Consider the following 18,503-nt stretch of genomic DNA (forward strand, 5'->3'; position numbering starts at 1 on the left):
ACCAAGAGGATTACTGGCCTCAAACAGATGTCCTATGCAGCCCAACTCAAGAAACTTCAGCTATACTCGGCTGCATACCGCTTTCTCAGAGCTGATCTCTGCCTGACATGCAAGGCCATGTCCAACTCAGAATTGATGGACATGCTCCACCTAAAAAAAAAAAAACAAATCCCGAAGAGCCACACGCTCTACAGATATAAACCTCACCACAACGATAAATAGGTTCATAGGTTCATAGATTAGTACTAAGCTAACTGCCCTTGCGAGCCATTTTAAGCTTAGCCAATTATCCCTTGTGAGACTCAAACCCTGCACCTTGTGTTTGTAAGGCAAACACCTTAACCATTAGGCCACCCTCCCAAGGACATGCTGGGGGGATAGATTCCTATCCGAGAGACTCCCCATGCTTTGGAACAGGATTTCAATATACATCAGGCAGAGCCCCTCACTAACACTCTTCAAGAGAAACCTTGATGGGTGGATGGGAAACAGAAAATTTACCCTGGGGATCACTGCAGTGGCTCTGCTGGACAGTGGCACAGGGAACTAATGGCTCTGCTGGACAGAGGCACAGGGAACTAATCTAAGGGGGTGGCGAAAGCCAACACATTCTGGCTAGGCTTACAAATGCCCTTGGGCAGATAAGCCTAGTACTTGCCTATGAACCTAAGATGCTAGGTTTATAACATTTCGCTTTTTATTAACAGTATAAACAAATAGAAGTAGGGCAGCAGTGGTGCTATGGTTGTGATGAAAAACCGTGTTGTATGGGGAACAAAAGATTGGTTATGGTTAGGTACTGCAGTAACTGGCAATGGATACACCCTTCTAATATTTTACACAACGGTGAAAGAATGGCACTTGGTCTGAAGATGGAATAGTCAGCAGAGGGTCCTCCTTTATGAAGTGGAAGTGTGTATGTCTTCTTCCAAATGGCTTGGACATGGGATTCTACAATGGATCTGTTTATTAGTATAGTTATTGCATATGGCAAACCTTCAAACTGCACGTTTTAGAAATTCAGGAGAAAAGTTGTCTGCAGCAGAGCTTGCAGTTTCTAGTTTTAGGAGATATTTTCTTATGATGGAGGTATGAACAGCTTTGAATGGGCTTCCATGGTGTTTTATGGGTTGAGGTGGTTTGGTTTGATGCTGGGGTTTGTCTCTGATAAGTGAGGTTACAGCTTGAAGGAGGTACATGTTCAAGTTATTAGTGATTGTTGATGAAGTATATTCTGGGGAGAGAATAGAATGTTGGCTGAGTCTGCATTTAGTACATTTTGTACCAGTGACCAGAATTTGTTAATATTATTTTGGTGTGCCTTCTGTAAGTTAAAACTGCGGAGTTTTTTTTTTTTTTTTTTTGCCTTATACTGTGTTTGGTTTTATATTTTATCTGTCTGTAGTACAGAAAAATTTCCTGGAATTTGCTGTTGTGCCATGCTTTCCAGGCTTTGTCTCTATGTAACATTAGTTGGCTACTGTTTTTAGATAACCATGTTGCTGGATTAAGTTTAACTTTCTTCTGATGGGAGCATGTTTGTGCAGTACCATTAGTAAAGCTTTTGTTAAATTTGAGGGGGGCTTCATCTACAGAAAGATTTTTTAACATTCCAGAGATTAAATTGTTTACATTAAAACTGTATAGGTTACACACATTGCAAGCATGATGTTTTACTCGACCGCATGCAAGCCTGTTAGCAAAACTGGGCAGGTGGTCACTTAGGTTGTCAGATACAGCACCACAGTTATAGGCATTACTGGGTTTAGTTGAGAAAAAACAGTCTAGAGCAGAGCCTTTAGAGGTCAGCTTGTTGCATCTCGCTGGTATATTTACTAGCCGAGAGGAACCATACATGGTAGTGGGAGTATCAGGTACAATTTGGGCCCAGTCTATGTTAAGGTCCGCAAGGATGATGGTTTCTTGGGGTACACTGGTAGATGCCCAGGATAGTATGCCCTTTGCTGTGCTGATGTTACTGCCAGAGGGAGAATACAAGCCTATGATACATATGGTCTTACAAGAGTTTACCTTGAGTAAAGCAATAAGAATCTCTGCATTACTGAATAAGGGATGTTTTTTCTGATAAAGGGATACATGTTCAGGTGTTTTGGATATATAATAGCTGCTACTCCTGATTTTTTGTTATACAATCTACTCAAAGGATACGGTATCTTGTTGGGAGGATTTTCAGTGTCTTTGATTTTAGGTTTTAGCCACATTTCTGTGACGGCAACAATGTTAGGGCTACAATGAGACATGAAAGCATACAGTTTAGCTACTTTGTTACAGATGCTTAGAAGGTTAATGTTTATAAATTTTAGACTAGTTTTACCCGCATTGCAAGAGTGATATATTATGTTATCAATGGTTGTATGGACCACTACAGGAGATGCTGCTCTGGTTGGACCTTGGTTGGGGTAGATGTCACTGCATAGTTGCACACAGTATAGGGGTAGCTGGAATATACACCATTTGGTTTTAAATGTGTTTATTGTGTCTAGTTTGTGGGTTGGGTCAATTACTTTTATACAAGTTTGTTTGAAAAGATGGGTATGAGACAGGTTGTAAAGGTTATTGGCTTATACAGAATGAAATATGGCAGGAATGACCATTGAGAGTAATGAACTAGGCATTGGGCATAAGGCTGGTGTTGCGAAGTGCATGACAATTGGATGCGAGTGATAGAAAGAGGAAGGAAGTGAACTGTAGCACTTTGAATAGCATGTTAATTATTATGAGAGTGTTCAGTTAGTGAAAATGCAAACAATATAGTGATAGAGGGCTGAATAGGGTTTGCCTGGTTTGTGGTTGAGTAAAGTGGGAGAGCCTGTCAAGTTACAATGTGGAAGAATTGCAGCTGAAAGAAAGGTAGGTAGGAAATGGTGAGTAGGTGCACAAAGGAGGGGCAAAAGTATAGAATGCAAGCTGTTTCGTGACTGGTGGTAATGTGGTGAGAGGAGATTAGCTTAGGATAAGTCTATATGATGTTTGGCTGGGAGTGTGAACCCACTGAGCTCAACCAATCAGGTACTACAGTGGAATGCAGTTACTCCACCAAGAGATGGTTTTCCACCAAAACAATCAATGAGGTAGAATGTTTATGGCTATAAAGATAAAGTCTTTTAACTACTCAAGATGAGTTACAGTATTTAATTTTATTGTTCACAGGTTGATAGGAGATTACTAGGCTAATGATTTAAGAGTCCTTACAAGCCTAGCCAATATAAGCCTATTTTACCCAATATATGGCCCCTAGAGGTAAGAAGATGGCCGGGGGGGTTGTGCCTATGCCTTGAATATGTTACAGATTGCCATTGTCCATAAGGGATATTGTTATGGGCTTATGCTAAAATGTTAATTTAGCTTCAACTAAAGCAGTACAAGACCTGTGAGTGGAGGTGGGAGCACTCTTCCAGCAGATTCACACTACAGTACAGAAAACACTGCTGCAGAAGTAAGGGAAAACCAGATATTTCAGCAGTTTAATCTGATTCTTGGAAACTGCCTTGCACTGGTTTTAACTGAAGGCATTTTTACTTTTGTGTCTTTACAACTGGTGTAAAATTCAGCTCTAGAAGTTCCCTTGTACATTGGGAAGCTCAAAGGGTGTGGTTCTCTTTTCACACCAGACTCTATGCTTCATGTACAATGTTAATTGCATCCCCCGTACCTTACTCTGGTTCAATTACAAGTGAACAGTAAAGGTAATGTAACATCTGTCAGTGGAGAGTAATAGTTGAAAATAGCTTAATTAAATTCTCTATTCACATTCCAGTTGCACAAAATTTAAAATAATAAAAAAGAACCTAAATAAAAAGAAAACCAATAAAGAAATGCAAACACAAAAACGGTTCCATAAAACTTACAAACCAGAGCAGTATTAAAATGTTCTGTCCATTGACATGGTTGTTGCACCTTTTGGCTTTTCCCGGTTAGGGGTCGCCACAGCGGAACTCCGGTCCACTAATGATTGGTAGTAGATTTTTACATACCGAGTTACCAGCTCTGACGGACAACCTTCAATGATGGTACGCCCATTCACGCACGTCTCAACACAGAAGATGCTTTAGCTGAGAATCGAACAGGACAACGCTACCGCAGCACCACATGGTACAGCATTTAAATCTGCTCCAAGAGCACCAACTTATATGTGACGACTGCACATATAAACCCACCTGCTGCCAACAATTATTATTTTAATGTAGGGGGCTACAGTCCACAATCTACACCACTGTCTATAAGATAATATATGAGGGGTGACTGGTCTTGTCAGTCTGCAGTAAATATACATTGCTGCTCAATAACCATCACCTGCCACACTCATACTTTACAATTCACAGCTGCTGAGCAGAGTTACAATCACTGGCTTCCCCAGGACTTCACCAACCTTTAACCGAGCCCAGTGCCTTCCACTGCAGTCTTAACAGTAACTGAAACATGTCTAAGATTATTTTGCACACTAGTACATAGACTTTATTTCCAAGAAGTTACTGATACATCTTCAGTAACACCCCTTCTCTGCTATTGCCACCAGCTTGAACAATTAAATATTAGGCTTGAAACTAATTTATTTATTTATTGCATTTGTTGACCGGGAAAGTCCACTGGGCCTAGGATGAGCCCACTTTCAGTGGAGGCCCGGGGAGAAAAGTTCCACGGCAAATTACATACAAAACATATTGAAAAACAATGTTGACACAGAAAAATGATATACAAGATATAAAAATAAAACAGTGATGCATTATGCCTATTACACCAGATGCAGTGCAAGTGTAGGCATTCTCATCCACCTATGGTTTATAGCCATGGTGCATGTACACTCCCTGGTAGGGCCACACTACCTAAATCCCAAACTGCAAGAGCTACAATACTTAGCCTTCTGCCTAGGTAGAGAATTAGTGGTGGTAATCTACCAATACCCTTTCCCAGGGATGGGTGAGCCATTACCTACCTCTTACTTCTATCCCTTCTGAGCTGGTGGACCACTGTGGAGCCTGCTAATGGAGTCCAGGTCATATGGGGTACAATCAAAAGTCCATTCTTCTATGACACACAGGCCAGAGGAACAAGTTATTTTTAGCCATATAGCTTTTGTATTTCTGGTCATTTAATACTACTGGTCACTCTGTCTCTGACTATCTCTATTCCTCAGCACTAAAGGTTCTGTGGAATATGAGGAATGGAGACATATCAAGGAAGAAGGACAGACCATTTCTAGTTTATTATTATTTATTAGTTTCAGTGTTTGCAAACTAGTGTTTGTTGAAAATCTTAAAAACAAAAAGTTCCACTCAACAAAAAATGTAACCACACTGCATATTTATTCCCTGATGTGTGTGTGTGTGTGTGTGTGTGTGTGTGTGTGTGTGTGTGTGTGTGTGTGTGTGTGTGTGTGTGTGTGTGTGTGTGTGTGTGTGTGTGTGTGTGTGTGTGTGTGTGTGTGTGTGTGTGTGTGTGTGTGTGTGTGTGTGTGTGTGTGTGTGAGAGAGAGAGAGAGAGAGTGAGTGAGTGAGAGAGAAACAAGTGGCAATACAGACAGCATGGTTTCCAATTATAAACTCCCTTCACTTTATAAAGAGAAAAGAACCATGGGAACATACATACTTCTCAACCTCTTAGCATAAGTAGGGTTGCAACCTTTTCAAATGCCCAAAGTGGGACATTTTTGGTACAAAAATCAGATTTTGCAGGGCAAAACATACCCATGGGCCAGTGCAAAGGACAGAACTTCACTTTTTTGCCTAAATAAAAGCTTATTCTTGTAGCATTTTAGTTGCTTATTTTGTTTCTTACAACATTTAGGTGTTTTAGATACAGAATGACTGCTTTATGCAAGTATTACATAAAATGTAGGAAATAATTTTGTCCTAGAATCTCAGACATTTGCCATTTTTTCAATTTTTTTTGCAGGACACAACTGCCCAAAGAGGGACTGTCCCTCACAAAGTGGGACAGGTGGTAACACTAAGCATAAGAATTCTGAACAAAGTTAAAAATAATGGGGGGGATGAAGGCCCAAAATCAGTGATGGATATTAAATACTGCTATTATAACCTTTGGCAGAATAACACGTTTTGCATTACCATGCATTTTCTGAAACTCAAACATCTGTTATTATTTGTTGACTTCATTCCTCAATGATTTGTCAATGAAAAGAAAAAAAAAATTTTGAGGAACAGGCCAAAAACATGAGAAAAATTTGGACAGTTGAGAGGTAACGCATGTGAAAGCTGAAAAATGTAGTTGTAAATGCGTCACTGATTTAGAGTGGAAAAGCAAAGCTGTGGCAGTCACTTTTTCATATTCAGGATAAGCTAGGGGCAAAGCTCTTGAAAATACTTAACAGGATCTAAATCAAGACATACATATGGATAAAATGATTCAAATACAAAAGTTTTCCTATGAGATGAGAAAGGCCGAGACTATGAATTGTGTATACCATCTCACAGGGTTACTGCCAACTGTACTGTTTCTATGGCTGATTACAATGCTGATTTTGAACAGATACAATTATAAGCAAAACTTCAGTACGACTTACTGATGCAATATTGGCCTTTAATATTTGCCTTTAAGAGTACTACACTTGCATGCATTTTAGAAGAAAATCCACCTATATAAAACATATTTTTGGTGAGAAAACATATGTCATAGCGGTAGCAGAAAGAATTCAGGGACAGGGCAACACTACAGGAACATTACAACTTTGGTCTGGTTCCAAACTTCTGGACAACCCTGGCAATAATTGAAAGGGAACTATTATCCAAGTACAAGCAATAGGGGAAAAATACCTTCAGAAACTGAATAAGTGAAGTTATAAGACAAAACAAACCATTGAAAGTTCAATATGCTCTTCTTATTAAGATTTTATCAAAAACAAATTTCTGTTGCTGAATTCTTGGCATCTGCTGTCACTGACACTGTATCTTCATGCATCATGTGAGGTGAAAAATTACTGGACAACTATATTAATTAATACAAAAAAAAGGATAATTAACAACTTAGAATGTATGACTCCACGGTAGTGCGAGAGTTTTCGGGTTAGGGAACAGAACAGTTGTACAGCATACAAAGAACAACAATTCGGAGAAAATTGGTCATATTGTGGCTGCATTAGGCTGCAATAAGCTACGAATTCCATTTTACTTTCTTTACCTTTTTCTTTTTCTCCCATTTTACTGATTTAGCTACTGGTATTATTTAGAACACAATGCTGTAAACAAGGAATAATGTTTTGTCAGGGTCTTTGTTCCTGCTTTTGATAAGTACTTCTAGACTTGTATCGTCTACTCTCCTTTTCCATGCAAATAACTGCACTGCAGTTTGTTTTTATGTTTCATAGGTGCATGACTTTTTTTTTTTTTTTTTTTTACTGGGCTAACTGCCACCAGTAGCTTTATAAGCTTAACTGTACAATCCAACCCAGTTGTGTCCCTATGTATCATGTGTATCTACTAGGAGGGGTTATGTTAGTTAGGAGGTTTCTAGAGGTTGCGTGTAGGAGGGGTATGTTAGTTTTGGCATTTCTGTCTGAGACATGGGGGCCATACCCATGGTGAATTTCCAATTTCCCATTCATTGATTAAGGTCATGCTTAAATAGGATTAGGGACGGACTCTGTCACATAGATCGTGAACCTGTTCCAGAGCATGGGGATCCTCTGAGACACGCATCGGTCTCGCCAACAGGTTTTATTTATGGCACAAGCAAGATTTAAATCCTTGGATCTAGTGGTTCTAATGCTGTTCATTTTGCAGATGTGCAAAAGGTCTATCAGAGCTTGATCTGAGGATGCCTTGTATATCAGCCATAGATCGCGTCTCAGTAACCTGTAGAAGACAGAGTACAGACACAGGGCGTTAGGTGATCCATACAGGACAATGTATTTATACTCTGGATTCTCCTGGTAAGGAACATCTGTGGGCATTCCATCTTTGTATCACTGTATCACCTTGCATCACTGTCACTGTTGCATTTGAGTTCTAAGTTGCCAACTGCCATTCTTTTGTCAGATGAGAGAGAAGAGAGACTTTCTTGGCCTGAAAATATAGTTTATGAATTTTGGCTTGGTAATATGAATACGGTGCTGAAAGTTATGAGTCTCCAAGTCAGACATCCAAGAATGGAAGTAAGGGACTGTTTCAATTGATTAAGTATTCTTCTAGATAATGTGCCAGTTTTGTGGGATTATGCCCTATTTTTGTATGTTCCAAATGTCAGCGACTTATCAAGAAAGAATAAAAAAGTAACACTAGGAGATCTTGTGTTTGGGTTGGCTAATTTGTTTATAGGATGAGATCTTGTTCGAAATCTTTCAATACCATGAAGTAGGAAATGTCTGTTCTGTATCACCACATACAATTATCTGAGTATATGGGTGGTCTATGAGAAGATGTCTTTTAGTTTATATAATTGTTAACCGGGTAAGACCACTGGACACAAGTGTCCCTTTTCAGGGACAGCCCAGGAGCAGTGTCTGGTTAAGTTGCTTGCTCTGAGTAACACAGAAAGCATATGTAGGTGGAAGGAATCAAACTCTGTACTCTTCTCAAAGGCAGCATATCAATAACAGCTCATACCCTTAATCCTCTGTGCTAAACAAGACAGTTTACTTTTAAATAAAGGCAATACCAATAGAGAGAAAGAACAGATCCTTTTAAACATCCTTTGAAAAGGAGCAGAAAAAGAAGCGATTCAAACCAGCCCATCTAACTTTTAAAATATTTATTCTGCAAGAAGTCTGTAAGCCATGTTAGAGCTTGAGTCCTAAATACTGCTCCTAGCAGACTGCTTCAAGCATATATGAGCTATGACATTGCCACATGTGTACCAATCCCAAGAACTTGAAATAAATCCCACAACGATTAATAAAATTAATATTTAATCCAAAGAGCAGCACACATGCAGTTGAGCTTGCACTGAGACCGAAGGCATGTTGCAATTTTTAATTTAAAAATGCATTAAATGAATGTCCCATGGGGGTTTATTTGTGCGCATGGAGGCTTGATATTTAAAATCCTAAAATAAGTATGTAAACATTTGCAAACTGAACCAGCCATTATTATACAATATTCTTGGCCATGTCCAACTTGTTATATCACACCTTTGGCCTCTCCTCCTGCATCCCACACTTTGTGCATCTGAATTGGTGGCAACCTTAGGAATGAAACTGTCATGATGCCCTTACACCAGTTAAAGCAGAATATATGGTACTTTACAACAAGTGATCGTGTTGCCTTGTAGAAAAGTACAATCACCATAAACAGTAAAACTGTATGCTTTTTCATGGTCCTGTGTTCATGTGTCATTCAAAGGTTGCATGGCAACAAATTTCAACAGTCAGGGGGGTGGGGGTAGCCTCCCCCAAACATATATACTAACTGTGAGATTTCCATACATCAGAGAAAAGGAATATTTTGAGAAATGGCATCTCGGGCTTACTATATACAAGTCCATTCTTTCGGCCATTTAGTCTCCATGTTTTGGGACTTGCTCTAGTGGGTCCCGACATTTCATACGGTTACAGTTTATTATATTAATGCCTTCAACAACTAACGTCTCTGGCAGAAGTATACAAAAAATTTGCATGGGTGTCAAAAAGTTTAATCTTGTTGACACAGTCTAATAAAAGAATTACTAGGGAAATAATTGGCCGGCAAATAATCTCTGTACTGCTAGTGATCAGAAAATATGGAAGCTGCCTAAAAAAAAAAAAGACAGACAATGACAATGGTAAACAGAAAACCAAAGAACTGATAATTACTGAAACCAAGGGAGTCACTGAAAAAGTTAACAAAGACAGCACTAAAGTAGCAAAAATAAACTCTGGAACAAAACAGGTGTTATGAGGAAAGCTCTGAGGCAATAACATCTTTACAAAGAAAAAGCAGGATTTAAAAACAGACTTTTCTGTCAAACACTACAGCAAGCAGGTTTAAATAGACAATGAAAAACAACCATAAGTTATATGAACTTTGCATGCATAAATGAGCACATTTAAGGTTGCATCAAAGACTTAAGAAGTTAAGCAACACAGCATGAGGTAAGGCCATCCATTTCCCTGGGTTAAGTGGCACCATTTTCATATTCAATATATTAATCCTTTTTGATTTATAGGTTCATAGGTGTGTACTAGGCCAACGGCCCTGGAGCCTTTACAACCCTAGCCCATAGAAGTGCCCTGGCATCATGCTGCCATTAGTTCCCATTTACAGATAATCATCTAAATGTGAAACTCCTTGATGTTGAAAACTGATTGTCCAGGAAATAAAAAGGTTATGACGGTATTACTGTCATTTTCTGACAGGATTAGCAATTATTTTTTGGGATTTATAACAAGTATGTGCCACTTATTGTTACTATCAGGTTCTATCCCAAACCCTTTGAGAAAGGCTACTGTTGAGCCCATCTTCATGGGTGGAGATGCACCAAATCCTGGGAACTATATGTGACACTCCTGCACTGGCCCAGTAATCAAGGAGCCTCAATCCTCACCACTGGCAACAGTGAGGGACATGCACACTGGGAGGATGACAAGTACACCGACAGTAAAGTACAATTTCCCTTAAGAACACACACAGACCAGTCAGACAGTCTGGGGATATTTTCTCCCTCTTTCTCTAGATCCCCAATAATACTCCCCACTGGCACAGGTATAGGGTTGAGATCTCAGCTGAGTGGTCAAGCTAAAACCTCCAGCACCCTGTCTGTCCAACCAGTGCTTCATGCCCATGCCCAAGTAGCCGACACACACTTTAAGATTTGATTTATATACAGACATACACACCTGGAAAAGGCTGGCACAGGTTTACTAGCTATGCCCACTTCTGCCCATACTATAAGGTAGTTATCATTGCCACCAACAACTCTCATCAGCTACTCAAGGCCCTTAAAGGGTGTCCAATCCTACTGTGTAATGTTACTAAAAATCCAAATGGTAGTTTTGACCAACCACCAGGCTTTTAGGAGTAGCATGTACACTGTCACCAAATACATATGCAAGTACTCTAAGAGCTTAAACATGTCTCACAAATATCAGCCACAAAGATAAATTTAAATATATCTAATAATAAATAATAAAAGAACAAGACAATACTCAGTCAGTCAACACAGTTACTTCAGAGTTCAAAATCACAGAAAATATTTTAAAACAACATTGCAGGACAGTCTCAAATAAATGCAGAAAACATCTAAACTAATCTTTACTATATTCCCATCTATATCTAAATGAGATACTATCCCCTAAATCTTGCTTACAGCAAGGCAAGTGCAGATGAGTGGATGTTCTTGCTAGGCCCAAGACAAACTGCAAAACGCACAGTCTCTCTCTGAAAGAGTTCTTAAATTAATATCACATTTTACTGCAGTGTTAGCTTGGATGACATTATTTGTCACCTGACTTTAGTTCCCAGGCTAAACAGAAACTAACAGAATTTAACATCTCTGTGTGAGAAATACATCTCTCAGATCTTTGCAGCTGCAAGGAAGTCATAAAGCAATAAAACACCTTTTACATTTGAAACCTAGTAATTATTTCTCTTTACAGACAATACAAACACTTCTAGCTCTAGACATTGTATCTGCTACTGAACTGAAATGGAGATAACATTGTTGGTTTATGGCCCAGCTATAAAGTAACCTGATCTCAACTATTCTTATGTTTTGTAGGTTAATTTTCTATGTTCCGACAGGGTACACTGTGGATACATCTTAGCTCAGTACGTAACATACAGTTCTGTATAAATCATATCAATATTCACAAATGACATAAAATGGTTTACAAAATTGTAGATAGCTGGGCTGGCAGCGCAACACTATCATCCATTTTCTCTGACATGTATCTTGGGTACCCATGTTTGAAAACATACTAATGAAGTTACAACCCACACATTTACTTCCCTTTAATTTCTCTACAAATTGTCTTAAGATTTCTCTGAATATTAAATGATTGCCATATACCTTGTATCAGTTCTTAACAAATAATTTTATATTTTCATTAATTTGACATAATTATTTAAACTGTAGCTGTTTTGTGCTATTTTTGAAGAATGTAAGATCATTAGTTCTACAATGCTTTGTAACAATTTGGAGCCCCTCTCCCTGGGCCTCCGCTGAAAATGGGCCTCCACCAAGTCGGACCCTCCCAGCAATTACATGTCAATAAAATAAATACAATACATACATAGACACCTTGTAAGTTGCCACTGCAATCAAGATAAGTACACATGGAAGGGAGTTGGAGAAAAGTTGAGGGTAGGACTTTGGATGCAGATGCTTAAAGAGAATAACAAAAATATGCATATTATATTCATAAAGAAGTATAAAGTATTTTACGATCTAAGCCAACACAGGAATGCATAAATTAGATTTTTACCAATAAGGATGACTGTGACTAAGGGTATGGAAAACAACCTTGAGGTGCTGAAGTTAATGGAGGAAGGCAGGAAAGGAACCAAGTTATTTCTAACAAATAACTAGGGAGGTAAAGATAATACAGTGGGGATAAGACTAAGCAAACGTTTGGACTGCAGATTAGAAACAGACTTCCATGATAACTACAAGAATTAATCATATGTGGTTAGAAGAGATTGGGAAAAGAGAATGGAAAGGCAATTTGCAAAGGAACAAATGTGAGGACATCTGTATGGCTCCCAAGTATGCAACAAAAACAGAAAGTTTAGGATTTTTCATGGAACTGTTTTGCATAGGTATTTTTTTTATCCATAGCAGACCTCAGAGAATTTTTTCTTCTGGTAAATAGGAAATTCTGGAGGTGTGATAGGAAAGGCAAAATTGTAATTGGGAATCCATCTTTTTTGGAAATGTAACAAGTTGGCAGATTTTAAAATTTCCCTACAGAGTCAGACATGTCGGGGTCACAAATTACTGGAATTAAGGAAATGATTCTCTTGAGCTGGGACATAGGCTATGAACTGCCAAGGCACAGGAATGCCTTAAGTTTAATGTCACTGGCTGCCAAAAAATGCAGTTACAAGAAAATGGAAATAAAAATCAAAATCAAAACCAATTACTGAAAATAAAGAAAATGGAGTGGGGATATTTAGAAAAGGGAGAGAACAAATTCCATAAAAATAAATGGAATTTCTGGAAACAAAACATGCAGAATAATGTTCCAAAGGAGGGAAGAGGTTTAAGGTAATGCAGGACTTGAGTAATTTATGTAATGTTGGGAGTACATGAAAATGAAGAATACACATGTATGCTGTGCGAAAATAATGGAAAGTCTTATTATGGTGGTTTTTCTTTTCCATTAACATATTTATGCTCATGTCATATTTTAAAGTGCAGTGGTTCAATAAATATATGAAGTTTAAGGCTGAGGCATCCCAAATAAGTAACAATGTTCTACACGTTTGTTTGGGCTGCAGAATCTTCCATGGATGTCTTACCCCTTGAAGGGAAACATTTACAGTGTGCTAGTTTGTGATGATCTTGGGAAGTCCAATGATCAACCATCCTAGTGGCCAATGATCAACCATCCTAGTGGCCAGGGAGAATACAAATTCAGAACACTGCTCTAGCACGAGTATCCAGATGAGTTACTGCAAACAGCAGGGACAAGTCAAATGTTTGGGCATATTTTCCCCAGCCTGGGATGCTCACTACCAGTTGTCTTACAGGACAATACTTTGCTTCCTTTGCAGCTTTTCTATGCTTCCCTTCACAGATAAACTGGTCTGTTAAGGATGGCATCTTCTGAAGCCACTGGGACTTAGGTGGTGTGCGAATATGATGGAACACAATACAAAAGGGGTGTCATAAAAGATTACCTTCACTATTCTTCCAAGAGTGACACCTCTGCTTCCTCAAGGAGTACACTACTGCAGGGAAGTGGCAGTATTGTTTCAGATATACAAATCTATTACAAGACCCATCTTGGAATATGCAGTGGCTGTTTGCATTTATAATAAAGCCACAGACATGTTGGAAAGAATCCAAAGTTGTTTTACAAGGCAAATTTACTCTGAAGCAACTGAGTTACAAGGTTAGATTAAAAAAAATTATTTCTGTTCAGAATCAACTACAAACTTAAGTGGGGATTTAACTTTGATTGATAAAAGTAATCGGAATGATATTTATGGAGCTACAATGGGGATTTGATTTTCCTCTCCCTTCTTTAACTCTAGGGACACAAACGAGTCAGTAGTGGTTTCATGACCAAATTCTAACTTCCTTGCTTTGTATTACAGCTGGTATTAATCTCCAGCACTGCATTCAAGAGCTTAAATTCCTTGTTGTCTATGAAGAAACAGCTAGATGCTTGGTTAGATGAAAGGGTACTTGACCCTAGATTTAAAGGGAGCAGACTCTCTGAATGCCTAAACCAAGGCTAAGAATCTAGACCTTAAAACAATGAAAAGACTTAGTGCAAGTCCCCTAGCATGGGTACAGAGTGATGCCCAGCTTGACTGGAGCTGTCTGCTTCCCCACCTAATGGGAATGCTTCCTAAATTTTTCTTGTCACATCAATGGCTGGCAATAATTCTATTTTTTGTAGGTTTGGCCCATGACCCAAAAGGCTAACAAACTTGTTTAGGTAATCTACTATCTTAGGCACATTTTCCTGCAGGTCTTAAGTTAGAATCACGCAATCCTCTTGCATGTTTTGAGTTATACAGTCCGCTGCAAAACATCATTCTTTTTCCAAGTGACTGTATTCAGTTTAAATTCCAAAAATAATTAAAGGTTACACTCGAGTACACCACAAATTAAGATGAACAAATCATGAGAAATGAGTAGAGGTGTTTGAGATGCAAATCTCTGACTGGTACTAAATACTACAAAGACTGTTTCTACTAATCCTTCAGCTGAATTAATTAGCAAGAGGCAGTACCAAGGCACTGCTGCACAAGTCAGACAGCAGAGTAGTCAGGCAGCAGCACATGTGCATAGAGACAGGAAAAAACAAAACAAGAGATGCAGTGCTCAATGAATGAAAAAAAATTAACAGACTCTTGGGGCACACCCAAGCAGATAAAGGAGGCAGAAGGCAATAACACAAATATAGACAGTTTTAAACAATAAAGCAAGTTACTCAAAAAGAAGTCCACCAACCCAAACACCCTAAAAGGTCGTAGTGTGAAGAATATGGCCACATCAACAATAATGGTGGTGGTAATGTGCTCATTCCTGCAGCAAACAAAAGGGGAATTAATAAACTAGACAAAATAAGTGAAGGTGAAGATGAACTTTGGAGAGCCAAACTAAAAAGAACCTTGTACTGCTATATGGTTCAAAGATGGAAGAAACCAAGATATTCCAAAGACTTGCATGACACACTGACAGACATTTCAGCATAAGCTACAAATAATTTTGATTCTGGGAAAAAGGATAACTCATACCATGATTTGAATAAATACAGGCCAACTGAAAATGTGAAAGAAAAGCAAATCAATCCACTTGATAGAAAGATGTAGAGCAGGTCAAATTCAGCTAGGTGTGCAACAGTACCTACAGCATCCTTGTATCTTCTTGTAAAATTCACTTAGGTTTGCAACAGTACTTGCAGCATCCTTATCTCTGTGTGCAGTCCATTGAAAACAATGTGAAGAAGTATTTGGCCATTCAACTGGTACTATCCAAATGTCTCTTCATAGGTAGGTACTAGGCTATCTGCCCTAGGGCATTTATAAGCCTAGCCAGAATGTGTTTGCTTTCGCCTCCCTTTTAGATTAGATTCCTGAGCCTCTGTCCAGCAGGGCCGCAGAAGTGATCCCAGGTGTAAATTTCCGATTTCCCATCCACTCATCAAGATTTCTTTTGAAGAGGGTCAGTGAGGAGCTCTGCCTAACATGGATAAGGATTCTATTCCAGTGCAAGGTAAGCCTCTGGGATATGAATCTATCCCTCCAGCATGTCCTATTTATTGTTGTGCTAAGGTTTAAATCCCTGGAGCGTGTAGCTCTAAGGGATTTGGATTTCTTGAGGTGGAGCATGTCCATTAATTCCAGGTTAGACATGGCCTTGTACGTCAGGCAGAGAGCACCTCTGAGTAGGCACTAAGCAACCGAGTAGAGCTTGAGTTTCTTTAGTCGAGCTGCACAGAGCATCTGTTTGAGGCCCATGATCCTCTTGGTGAGGTACTTTTGGGGTGTCTCTAGCTGTTGCAGGTGTCGGGTAAGGTACATCCCGAATGGGGCATTGTACTCAATTATGGGCCTGATGAGCGATGAGTAGAGGGGCACAATGACCTCTCGATCTAGATGCGAACCCTTTCGTGATTAGGTGGGCTATATAGAAGGTTTTTCTAACCACTTTGGCAATGTGATCATCAAAGGAGAGGTTACTATCTACTTGGGTCCCCAGATCCCCAATTACATCTTCCATACTTAGTGGATTACCACCTATGTGGTAGGTTTGTGGGCACATTGTTTTTCCGAAAGGGATGACTATGCACTTTTTGGCATTTAGCTTGAGGCCATGGTTCTGACACCAGGTATCCGTCTCTGTAAGACCCTTCTGGAGGATGCTTGTGTCAGCTACAGAGTCTATTATGGCTCCCAGTTTGCAATCTTCTGCGAACTTGGTCAGCCACAGTCCTCCCGTGCTTGCCTTTACCTCAGAGAAGTATATACTGAACAAGAAGGGTCCCAGGACTGAGCCCTGTGGGATGCCACTTGTAACCGGTTTGGAGTCGGACATGGCACCTGCAACTCTGACCATGTGGGTTCTATCCCTGAGCCAGTTTGCAACCCATCTCATGACACAGGGATTGATATTCAGGCTGGTAAGCTTATTTATAATGCCAGAGTGGGGTATTGTGTCGATGGCCTATCCGAGGTCTAGGTAGGCTGTGTGGACTACCTTTCCCTCATCTATGGCCTTGGTAACTGTTTCAAAGAAGTCAACTAGGTTTAAGAGGCAAGATCTGCCTTTAACAAAGCCGAATTGGGTAGGGTCCAGTGTCTGGAGGTTCCCAATGTCTGTTTATGAGATCCATGATGATGCGCTCCATAGCTTTGCAGACCAGGCTAGTCAGGCTTACAGGGCGATAGTTCCTGGGATCCATTGTGGCGCCACCTTTGTGGAGCGGGATAACTGTTGCTCTACGCCATTCTTTGGGTACATATCCTGTAGTAAGGCTGAGTTTGAACAGTGACTCTATGTTATTGGAAACAACATACATGTTTTTTAAAGTCTCAAAATGAGTGCTACCCAGCATTATGGTGTATCTATCAAATTATCTACCACATAAAAGGTGTTACTGACATTTTTTGTGTTTCATAATGTGTGGTTACAAAGAATTCATCTGTGTACAAAAAGTACTGTTTATGTTGCACTATCACATACATATATGGTTTCACTTTAAAGGATCAAAATTTCAGCACATCGAACCTCTGATTGCTGCAGACCAGAGGACCAAAGCACTAAAACATCAAACCTTGTGAATGGAGATTGCCGTACAGGGCAGAACTAGAACTTTACCATTCTGTTCACTGTAGTGCGATCTCTGCATTGGTATATTTAAACAGCACAGAGTTTTCACATTTTATTTATTTATTTATTTTTTGTTTGTTTGTTCGGTTCAATATTTCAGTACTTCGATCCTCGATGACCAGAGGCCTGATGCACAGAAACCTCGATCCGTGAACCCATATTATATATTTACATATATACAAATTTGCCCAAACACAAGTATATCGTTTTGTTCACTCCTATTAATTCAAAACTCTCTTACATTTTATAACATTAATTTATTTACTTACTTATTGACATCTGGTTACAGGGAAAGTCGACTGTAGGAGTCCACCCTCAGCCAAGGCCCAGGGAGAAAAGCTCCAAACTAACACAAAACATTCCTCGAAAAATATCACAATCTTCAAAAATAAAAAAAAAATAACTACAAGGACTACTGATTTCAGGGCAGTGATACAGTGCAAGAAAAATTCAGTGGGACATTTTAAAGTAAGCATATATATAAATATGTATGTGTGTGTGTGGATTTGTATAATACATTCCACTACCCCCCCCCCCAACACACACACACACACACACACACACACACACACACACACACACACACACACACACACACTATTCACAGCTGTCCTAAGTTCTTTAGTACTTAGAAGTCCATTGCACTGCATTCTTACCGTTGGTCGTTTCCACTGGACTCCGTGTATTTTGGGAGAACCAGGTCCAAGTTCCTTGAAGCCTAGAGATGAAGGAGCTGTAGGGAAGGATTCATCTTTAAACAAAACTCCATTCTGCTGACACTCCATTTTTATAAGGTCATAGTCCTGTCCCAAGTACTTAACTGCCTTTTCATTGCTTCCAATGCCAAGCTCACGGTCTCGTTCTTTCTGCACTTGCACTGCAACACCAGAGGTGAAGATTTCCTCTTGGATCATGATGGATAGCAAAAAAACAGCAGCAGAAACACAAAACTACGGGAGGTCAACCAGAATCACTGAAAAAGAAATTAAAAACTACAATTAACCACTGGCAAAAGCAGTATTTTTCTTAAACAGACCATTCACATT

At 39.4% G+C, this 18,503-nt stretch overlaps 1 protein-coding gene across 1 annotated transcript in view; it reads right to left on the reverse strand.

The window, feature by feature from the left end:
• The window catches only part of CAPN1 (calpain 1), a gene marked incomplete in the record, with an annotated part of 860,468 nt that extends 842,035 nt beyond the window's left edge, over positions 1-18,433 (reverse strand). The window contains 1 exon segment of the mRNA XM_044075847.1: positions 18,114-18,433. Within this exon segment, the coding sequence (XP_043931782.1) occupies positions 18,114-18,371 (258 nt within the window).
• Positions 18,434-18,503: the final 70 nt, after the last annotated feature.

This window comes from Protopterus annectens, chromosome 6.part1, assembly GCF_019279795.1.
Source record: "Protopterus annectens isolate FY-2018-M chromosome 6.part1, PAN1.0, whole genome shotgun sequence".
Taxonomy (NCBI): domain Eukaryota; kingdom Metazoa; phylum Chordata; order Ceratodontiformes; family Protopteridae; genus Protopterus; species Protopterus annectens.